This window comes from Austrofundulus limnaeus, unplaced genomic scaffold (assembly GCF_001266775.1).
Source record: "Austrofundulus limnaeus strain Quisiro unplaced genomic scaffold, Austrofundulus_limnaeus-1.0 Scaffold1, whole genome shotgun sequence".
NCBI classification, from domain to species: Eukaryota; Metazoa; Chordata; class Actinopteri; order Cyprinodontiformes; family Rivulidae; genus Austrofundulus; species Austrofundulus limnaeus.
The window spans coordinates 6,206,634-6,217,754 of record NW_013952403.1 but is presented as its reverse complement, the minus strand read 5'-3'; the positions used below and the strand labels follow the sequence as shown (position 1 = coordinate 6,217,754).

The following is an 11,121-nucleotide window of genomic DNA, read 5'->3' as shown; positions in this document are numbered from 1 at the left end:
TGTGTGTGTGTGTGTGTGTGTGTGTGTGTGTGTGTGTGTGTGTGTGTGCGTATTCCCTCACCCATGGACGGTCTCCTCTGCTTGGTCTGCATGGTCAGCGTGCCAACCACAGCCCCCATGTTTGCTGCTGTCGTCGTGGGAACAATTGCGTCTGGATGCTGAAGTCTGTGTGTCTCTGGCGTCACGTGTCAGGACAGCTAGAACGCACGCTCCCGCGCCCTCGTTCTTTCTCTTCTCATCCTCTTCTCCTCCCTCTCAATGGCTGTTCTTGGCGAGAAGATAAATAAATATAAAAAAGCCCTCTCTCCCCATCATCCCTCTGTTTATGCTTCCTCACTCCAACTCACTATATGCTCTTCTCTCTCGCCCCCTTTTCCTTCCACCAACCTCCCTCCCTCCCTGCTCTTTGTTTTCCCTCCCTCTCTGTGTATATCTATAACCCTCCCACCCTMACTTTGAGCCCAAAGCCTGAGAAGAGCATCAGGAATTCAGCATGAAATCAGCAGGATGTTGATTCACTAAATTATACATGAATATGAGTGTACCCTTGATATGATAATACCAGATCACTGCGCGGTGACAACAAACACTCCGTGGCCTGTTTGTTCACCTAAAAGGCACCTGATCCCCTCCCTGATGGAGAACAAATATATGCAGAAAGATTGAATATTGATCAGAGAAGGGAGCTATAAATTACAGGRCGATGGGGAAAACATGTGAATGTGGCGGAAGTGAGAAAAGGCCCCAGAGCGTCGGCTGCGCTCCTCATGCAAAGGCCACTTCAATCCATCAACACCTCCACCTCCTCCATCCGTCATCCCCCGTTCATTCATCCACGGTGCACGGACATTTTCACGCACGCCAGAGARATGGATAAGGGGATGGAGATCTTATAAATGTGCATGCCGGGAGATTGACTCTCGAGGCGAGGAGAAAAACATGAAAGACAAATGTGCAAGTTAAAGGAGAGGAGGAAAAAAATCTTTAAGTCAAGGATGTGAAAAGAGAAGGGGGGATTAAAAGCACCAGGAGAAGCTGCTGAGACGTTTAATACGGCGGGAACAGAGAGATGAAGACAAGCGTCAGATATTCCTGTAGGAGGGAGTGTTCTGTAAGGCCAGAGCACTCACAGCGAGGAGAAGAAATATTCCACCCCAAGAAGAAAAAAATCAGAAAAACTATGTTTAACATTTGCATAAAAAAGAAGAAAAAAAGAAATGGACGCAGAAAGCGCACAAACATTTACAAGAAGAAACAAATTACCTCCACCATCTGTTTTGTGCAAGTAAACTTTCACCATCAGTTCAAACGTTTCCTGAAACTGTCTCAGTGTAATCTTTAGATTTATAACTATTACAAAACAWTTAGAGTCAACCCAATCCAAGATGGCTGCCACAGCTAATTTAATTTAGCAAATACAAAAAAAAAGGTTTGTGACTCGGCCAATTTAACAGATATGGACTTAAAATTCTGTGTGGTAGAATCTACCAGTCTTTATCACCTCAGGAGCGCTAACACATCATGTGAGATCTCACTATGTTGCATGGTGTCATAGCATCATTTACAAGATCTGACCAAAACGGYTGTAACTCTTTTCAACATAAGATGATCTTATGATGATGTGATWTTATATAACGCTGATTGTGTTGCGCATAAACCTCTCAAATTCTGTATATTTTATATATGAAGCACCAGAAATKCACACATGTACTGTTGCAGTTCAATACACTGAAATCCTGAACTGTAAGTACCGAACACAGCATTCAACTCTTTAAACATGATCAAAAATTCATAGTTATGAACTTCATAAAAATGAGAAATGGGAGCTGGGGTGTTATATTGTGTTTCAGGATTAAAATTGTCTTCACAAAGGAGGTTCTGCAGCACCGATCTGACTGTTTTTACTAATTTTCTCTAGATCTATTGAAGATTTTTCTGTAACCGTTATTAAAAGCAAAATGTAAAAAATTAATTAGATGTTAGGTTGTGAGTTTTGATTTCTGTGGCATCATTAGCACAGATGCCTTCATGCAAATAATCTTACAGTACAGTTGAATTTCTTCATTTAATCTGACATAAAAACATTAAATAAAGACAGAGTTCAAAATATGATCAACAGACAGATATTATGCTATAAGCTGGGTTGCTAGTGTAATCAGCATTCATGTTTATAAACTGGTTTTACAATAGTTAAGCCACAACAGTAAAAATACTTGCCAAACACACACACACATACACACCAAAACAACTTGGATCAGTTTGTAAGAACATAAGATCTGAGGCATCTTGTAGATTCTTGGCATGCAGACGTTGGCAGATCTCAGATCATGCAGGCTGCAGCTTCAGGTCTCTGTGCATCTTTCCCTAAAGAAGCCCACGATCAGATTTAGACGTGGGGATCGTTAAAGCTGGACCTGCATCTTTAGCCATTTGTCATGTTTCTCATTTAGTTCTGGAGCAGTTTGTGCTGTGTGGCAGGATTTATTGTCCCGCTGAGGGAGGCATCTGCCATCAAGCAGCACTGTTGCCATTAGGGGTGCGCATGATCCAAAATATCATCTCTATGAATGGCCTAAAAGTTCCCATCTAAATAATGAATGTAATTCACTTCAGCTTTAAGTATCTGAGCTGAGAATATTAGTTGGTAATGTCTGAATAAAAAAGTTACTATTGTGTTAAGATGAGCGCTGAGTAAAAATAACATTAAAGCTCAATAGGATCTTTATTTTCCTCCATTTCCTGCCTAATAGTCTGGACTTTAAGATGTAAAAGCCCCAACAACTTGCCAAAATGTCATTTTTTAACTAAGCAACACTTAGAGATGCAAACGCTTCCACAGATGAAGCATATTTCACAACTAAGTTCTAGAGACTAATTTGCAGATTTGACACACTGTTTCTTCATTTAAACCATCTGCTTGTTTAAAAAAAAGCTTCTGCAAAAATGGTAACCCAGTGAAAATAAATAAAACTGTCAATTTTTCTTTAGTAAATGGTGAATAAGGAGCACAGAGTAACTGTTAGAGCACCATAAGGGGAGAGAGAAGGAAAGTTTTGGTGAGTTAAAATCTGCAATCTGCTTCTTGTGAAAATCCACTCGAGTACTCGGATGTGTTTTTTTTTTCACTGTAGTGAGAAAGACAGAATGGACCACAGTGGGGAGCAATCGTTATACCCTGCCTACACACACACACACACACACACACACACACACACACACACACACACACACACACACACATACACTTCCACAGAGTGACGCACACATATGGTCTCACACACACATTTTGCACATTTATCAACCCCAGGCAGAAGGACAGCTCACGGGTCAAAGTCTCTGTGGACTCTTGTGGCATCCCGCTGACGTGCAGCAAAGAGCATGTTCTGCTACAAAAACACACACAAACTCACTTCTGGTCCCCGGTCCATGATCTGATGACTCTACTGATACCACCACAATTCAAACAAATTTGGAATGTTGTGTAAAACGTGAATAAAAACAGAATGCGGTGATTTGAATGAACCCATATTTTATACAAAACTGCAAACATGTCAAATAAGACATTAAATAATTTTAGATTTTATGGCAGCAATGCATCTAAAAAAATGGGACAGTAAAGCATCCATCTTCTTTACAACAGTCCAGAAACCAGTTGCTGGAGTGCTTAGAAGGAACATCGTAACATTGTTGTCTAATTTGGGATTGTAGTTGTTCAACTGATGGAGTCAGGTCAGTTCAGCACCAGGTCTCTTCTACTATGAACTCAGGTTTTTGGGAGACATTTCTGTCTTTTAATTTTTTTAAAGAATTTTTTTACTGTTTTTTCCACAAGTTTTTATTTGTTTTTACACATTATTGTTTCCTGCTTTTACTTTACCACTTACTTTTACAGTGTCACGTTGCCCCGTCTAGATTTATTTTGAGATGTGTTACTGCCTTAAAATGCAAAATTAGTTTATATTTCCCCCCATAAAATGGTAATTTCTCATTTTAAATATTTGATATGTTTGCTAAATTTCATTGTGAATAAAATGTTGAATAAAATCCTTGCATTCTGATTTTATTTACCCGTTCCATAAAATAATTTTTTTGGAAGTGTAGTTGTGAAATGTGTGCTTCTTTCCACTGTATCTGCTCTCATCTTTGACTTGAAACAATAAACACATGCAACTCTTCATCCTCCTATTTGACACGGTTCCACTTTTATCCAACAATCTCTTCCTATAAATCTTGGCSCTTGTATGGAAGCAATGTTCTCGTYGTTCCAAACATAGTTTTCTGCTTGTTCCAATCTCAAACCTCCATCTCCCCGCAGCGTCTGACAGGCCCATTTCCACACTGACAGAAATGTTTCTCCATCTAGTAATCATTTCAATGTCTGTTTTCTGGAACACGGGAGAAGGAGCGTGCTTGTTTTTGCTCTTGTGGGTTGAATATTGCTATTGACTCGTCGGATGTTTCCCCCTGCAGGGATGCAGATTGTTTCGCCAAATCCCTGCCACACTTTTAAGGATAAAGATTAGAGAAGGAGAGGATAAAAGAGCAGGAAGTGCTGCTTCCGAAATATACGGGTGGGATTCAGAGCCAAAAAAAAAAAAAGCTGTAACAGTGAAAGATGAAAACATATTTGGCAGGGTAGGGTGAGAAAGAAGCAGGATAAAACACAACAGAGAGGCTTCCAGCAGGAGATTAGGGGTTGCGGAGGGAAAATAAAAGAGAAAGAAGAAGTGGCGAGTGAAACTACCACATTTTTCAGGGAGGAAGAACAAAGAGAACGAGCATAAAATGGGGGAGCAGGCCTGCAGAGGAAATTAAACTCCACGATCTTGATTAAGATTAAAATGGCAGCAAATCAGCTCAATAAAAGTTGCATATTAAGATGTACCTCGGTGCTAAACTGCAGCCGGCAGCGTTAAAACTTGCGCTTTCCCCGTTAAAAGATTAATCACAGCATAGATTGTGAATCCATCAAAGCGCTTCATGACGGGGTCTTCTCTTCACAATTATTCATCGGGGGCCAGCTGACAGGGAATGGGTTTATTAGCAAAATCAATACTAATTTTTATAGCAGCCCAAATTACTTCTCACACAGCCACTCGTCTGTGTCTTTATTTCAAGACGTATGCCAAGCTTCTCACCTGTTTCTACCCATGAAAATAATTAGACATAACTATAAATCTATTATACAGGAGGACTTGTAAAAGAAAGTAGCACAAATAAATAAAACTCATAAAAAGGATGAATGTGTGGAGAGAAAATTAGAACATCATGTATGTTTTTATTGTTCCCCAGGAATGATAAAAGAACATTTAATTGGGAGGTAAAGGGTGATTACAGGGGAGGGGAGGATAAGCGATCAAACAATYCAATCTGTTCCCACATCAATAAGATTTCTGATTCACTGGTATTCATGGAGAACTGAACTGRCATGTGACGGCTCAATGAAGAGACATAAAAGCGAGCTGCAACTGGTGCGTGTTCCCATTCAGATGGTTTAATAATGACTATTCTTTGTTTTGATCTGAGTGTGTTTTTATCCACAGGAGCAAACGTAGGAAATAACTGASGCTGACAGATGTAAAGCTGCTGAAGAGCCTCAGCACTGAGTGGTAGAAATAAATACATACTGTTTTAGTTATTTAGAAATATTAAAAAGAAACACCTACTGTAAATACCATAGGCATGTTTTATTTTCTGTTTATTCGTGCTTTGCTGAGCTTGTGAGGAGATTTGAACAGCAACTCATTTTCTGTTGCATCTTCACCAATCTGGACAACCGTTCAGTTTTTTAATAATTGTCTCTCGTATGTGGCTGAAATACTTTCAGAAATGCAGAGTGACAGTTTTGATTAGAATCATGTAACCTGAGATTTAACTTGATGTGTTCATCTCTCTACGGTCTCTCCATACGTTACTACTCTTCAACTGAAACAAGTATTACTTGAAGCAGGGGTGTCAAACGCTTTTTCATCGAGCCCCCCAGCATTATGGTGGTCCTCAAAAGGCCAGTTGCATTAAACGTTGGCGTTTGCTGTTTAATTTTGACTAAACACAAAATGTCGCATTCCTCGTCTCATTGCCACGGCTGAGCACCGCTAACAAACAATTGAGCTCTATGTTGTATTTTGTGCATGGAAACAGCATTTCAACAAGTTGCTCCCACTTGTGATAGAAAATACCCATTTAAAGGGGCGTTCCAGTTTAAATTTACAACTTTTAAGTGGGAAATAACCACTTCCCAGTGCAATTGTGTTGCAGCAACATTAGCCAGTGAAAATGTAGTGGAATGGAGATTTTACATGATTTTAGCTGCTACTTTTGAACCCTGTGAGCCTCCACCTAGTGGTGGGCTGCATTTGTTTTGCAGGTAAAATAATTGACATGCATTATGTGAGAAGTAGTTTATGGACAAAGATGGCTTTAAAACAGAATTTACTTATTTTAAGACATTAATGCATCTTTGAAGCTCTCATGGACCACAGAAAAGGCTATGCTAGGCCACAAATGCGGGCCTTGAGTTTGACAGATGTGACGTAAAGGAATGCCTATCACCCCAGCACATTGCAGACCAACATTTTAAACAAAGCTTTTGTGTGATCTGTTAGTGCTGGAAGTATGTGTTAGAGATTCCTCTCATTTACAAACACACCAAAGTTTAGCTCAGCATCTGTAAAACAGACTGTTATTTCCACTTTTGTGTTTGCTGAGGTCCATTACTTTTTACCAACCGTATTTATTCAGCTCGACTCTAAAAGAAATTAGTTACTGTACTGTACATCTGTTGAGGSCAATGCAGCAGATTTTCTGTGAGTATTTGACAAATGTTGGTGACAATGATCATTTCCTTTATAGATTTAATTTTTGTATTTATTAGCTGCACCAAAATGGATAATTGTGCCCGTGGACACAAATCGATAGATTYGGTTTTTCTGCACATTCTGCTGTGAGACGAGGCTGAAATGTCAATGACAGCAATGATAAATGCCCCCCATTTCTTAGGTTTCCTCACACATCTGTCTGTTTTTCCTGTTTGTGTTGTTTTTCTTGAGATAATTGAAATTGTTCATTTTGTTTTTTAGACATTAATTTAGTTTCTGTGGTGTCCTGTTGTCTAAACAGCATTCAGGCTGAACTCATAAGTGTTGCATCTTCAACATCTTAAGGGCTGAACTAGAGAAAAAAAATAAAAAGTGTTGTTTATCCTCAAAATGGCAAAAAATATTCCTGTGTGCATTATGCAAATATGTTTTTACAGATTCGGTTTGTTGATTCCTTTATTTTATTAAAAGTCTGAGTTTGAATTTGGTTTGCAACACAAAGATCAAATGCTGGCAGTAGATCTTAAAAAGAGGCTGATTATTTTTGTAGAACATAGGCCTGCTGTAAGTATCTACATGTTGCACAGCAGAGTGGGAAGAAACATGAAATTTTAAGGTTGTAGTTTCCAAATCTCATCAATAAACGCTTGTCACACACACAACGCTCCAGGCACTGAATTACCAAGGAGCTTGTTTCATCTCTGCGATTGCTTAATAAAGCTCGTTTTCTGTCCTAATTGGCCTTTTTTGGTGCTCGTCTTTTGATGTGCTGGGATGAGATGGAGGAGTGGAAACCGGGAAGCCTATTAAAGAAACAGAGGTTCTCTTGTCTCAGCTCTTTAGCCCCTGCAGCAGAKGAAAACACTCAGCCGAATGCACCCCAGGAGACTCGCATGTACTCACACAAAAAGGAATATTTATCATATTTACAGAATTTCTGCTGACCCTGAAACTGAAACTCTACAGTAAAAACTTCAAAGAACAAAGTCAACACTGAGCCAAGAACCAGAACAAAACGGGATGGGAGGATTTGAGGGAGCAGAAGAAAACAGAAACATCAAGAAAAAAACACGAAGGGAAATGTTAATGGAACCAAAAAAAAGTTATATTTCTTAAAAAATAATGCAGTGTGATTGCTGAGCTCGAATGACTTTGCTAAAATGTATTTGAGAAGCTGCAACTAAGTCATTACAACTAAATAGAACACTATCTAAAAATAATCTAAAATGCTAGCACTAGCCTAAATTTTTAATAGGATAGCTTGAAGGTAAAAAAAAGTAACAGAAGCTAACTAAAAGACTCAAAGTAGCCAAATGTTAGCATATAGCTAAAAGTATCAAAAGGCTAACTAAAAGCTTATGATATTAAAAGGCCAACTATGCGCTAAGAGTATCAAATAATCAACTAAAGGTATCAAAAGACTGAGGTAAGTAGCTTAGCAATAGCAAAAATCAAAAATGTATAGCTAAAAGCTAACAATAGCAGGGCAGAAGTGAAATGCGATTATGGCAGCACAACGGCTCAGTGGTTAGCACTGACGCCCCACAGCAAGAAGGTCCTGGGTTCGATCCCCGGTTCGGACCTGGGGTCTTTCTGTGTGGAGTTTGCATGCTCTCCTCGTGCTTGCGTGGGTTTTCTCCAGGTACTTCGGTTCCCCCCACCCCCYAAAAYATGTRCAWTARGTTGCCTTCAGGCCCAGGCCGCCCTTGAAAAAGAGATCTGAGATCTCAATGGGACTTGCCTGGTAAAATAACAGTAAAAAATAAACAATTAAATGCTAAAAGTAGCATAAATGGGTGGTACATCCACTCATGCTATTTTTAGAACACAAGTCACGTGACTATGTCCGCCGCCACACTGATGCATGTATAAACTCTCATAGCCTCGATTTCAATGCAGCTACGCCGATTTAAATTTGGGATTTAATCTGAGGTAAAAGGCCAACACAGACCACCCAGATCCTATCCCTGCACTTTCTGTTGATAAACAGGWACAGYAATGTTTTTACTGTAGCTTGTTGCTATCTTTGCTCATAACCTCACTCGTACAGTGCTATACTCCCGGGGCTCTACGGCAGTCAGTTCAGCATATAGTGATATTATTTTACTTACAAAAATTCTAAACATAACTGTTAAGTTTCTTTAAACAATGCAGAAGTAGWGGCTCCAGTGATAAAAAGCACACACAGACACACACAATAAGACACGGTAAAAACACCAACCTTTTAAACAATTCCACTCGCTTTCCAAGTCTGTCGATGACCACGCTCCTCGAGCCCACCTTTCARATAAACTTTCCTGTGATTCCTGAAGTTGGATGTGTCAAAATTTGCTCTAGAAACATCTTTATCTGTGATAGTATTAACACTGAATCTCTGTAGAATCCAGATAATGAATGCAAATTGTATGAACATCAGGAGTGAAGGTCCCCATTGATCAAGTTTGCAAAAGCAGATTTAGAAGAAATATTTTGAACATTATAAAGTTATAAAAACCAAGAAGTCAAAGCATTCATCTCCTGAATGAGCGTAATGACCTAATACTATATGAATAACTAAAATAGAACAATTCATGCAGAAGTACTCAGACAAAACTACCTAAAATGGTGTGGAAAAATAACTAACAAGTAAATAATAGTCTGAACGCTGCATTCAGTGAATAAAATAAAAAGACTCAACAAAACCTCAAGAAAGCCACACACAAAATATACAGAAAAGGTGGTGAAGCAAGGTGAAATCCAGCAAGACAAAGAATAAAAACAAAAGGAAGAATTACTTGACAAAGCAAGAGAAATGAAAGCAAAGGGAGAAACAAATGGAGCGGACACTCTTGAGATAAATGCATCTGCAAGTGTAGGCTTTGTAGTTTATAACCGCTGGGAAATATTTTACAGAACCAGAGTGGTTTGTATCGAGACAGAGAATAAATTCTCTTTTCTTGCCCTAGGTAAAGAACGACACATACAGATAAATGCCTTCCTGTCAGCCTGAGCCTGTTCACGCGGGTGACCACTCGAACTCTGCAGAGGAGCTCTGACGAGAACTATATTGAGGCCACATTTCAGTTACACGCAGCACAAACATAAAAATACTTTGGTTGTAGTTTAGCAACTCTCTTTCCCTTCAGTTCAGTGAATTCATCACCATAAACCTCTCTGAGTAGAGCTGGAACTGGACTGCATTTATTTGGCAAACCTGAGTGCTCTAACGGGGCTTCATGTCTGCTTCAGAAAACAGAGATGATAAAAAATGGAGGAGGATAAAAGGCTGGCAGACCACAACGCTGGACTTCTTACTGCTGTCCTGGATAGTCTGCAATATCAGCTCGCCTGTTTCGTTTTATCATTACCAGCTGCCATAAATGGTGGCCAATCGTATAATTGCGCGTGTGAATGTGTTAGCAAAATATCTCATAAACCATTGGATGAATTTTGATTAAACTCTTTACAAAGAATAATATAATGTACATTTAAAACTAATAACTTTGGAGTGAGCCTGATTGAAGATGGCCGCCACAATCAAGCTCAGCACACACAAAAATGTTTTACAAACATTGAACTAAAGTTTAGTGTGGTAGTAGCTGAGAGCCGTCCTCAACTCATATTCTGAGCATGAACAGGTTTTTGTTGAAAACATTAGAAGCAGGTGACGAGCATTATTTCAGTTCTTTGCTAGCTGTTTAGACCGTGATGACAAAGCTGTTGAGTCCGTAGCTTTGACTCAATGACTCAATTTGTTAATGTGTTTTGCTAATGAGCTCAGCCTTCCAATTTCAACAGTTTTAGCTGCTCATTCAACATCACAAAATCTTCTTTTATCAATTTAAAACAGGACTTTTTTACTGGTTTCAAACTTTGTGAGCTCCTTTGTATCAGCTTGTTCATCTCAAATCAACTTGTATTGATTTTGCACAAACATATTTCAAAATCCTTTAAAAGGCAGTGACAGAACACAAAAACTTCAGCTGTTGACCAAACTCCATCAACATTTTCTGACGTGCATAAAAAATAGTAGTGATGGGAACTCCAGCTCTTTTTAGAGAGCTGTCTCTTTTGGCTCTCAAGTGACTCCTCAGGTTATTTTTTTTTGATGCATGTTACCAAATAATGTGTAAAATAAATTACAAATTTAAAAATGTGTTTTTTTAGGGCACAGCAAAAAAAAAAAACAACAGCTTCTAAAACCAGGAGCACCAAAGACAATGTGAAGTGTTTGTCTATATTGAGGAAACAGCTAATGTCTCCGGGGCTCTGAAAGCTGTTGCTTCTTTTTTTTTTTTTTTTTTTTTTTTTTTTTTTTTTTTTT

At 38.9% G+C, this 11,121-nt stretch overlaps 1 protein-coding gene across 3 annotated transcripts in view; it reads right to left on the bottom strand.

Moving 5' to 3' along the window:
* Nucleotides 1–11,121, bottom strand: part of kcnip1a (Kv channel interacting protein 1 a) — a 55,342-nt gene that overhangs the window by 20,919 nt on the left and 23,302 nt on the right. The window contains exon 2 of one of the 3 annotated variants that reach the window (XM_014007206.1): nucleotides 62–262. The exons of the other annotated variants lie outside the window; for them this stretch is intronic. Within the exon in view, the coding sequence (XP_013862660.1) occupies nucleotides 62–119 (58 nt within the window). The 5' untranslated portion in view covers nucleotides 120–262. The remainder of the gene's footprint in view (nucleotides 1–61; nucleotides 263–11,121) is intronic. 3 annotated transcript variants of the gene reach the window in all.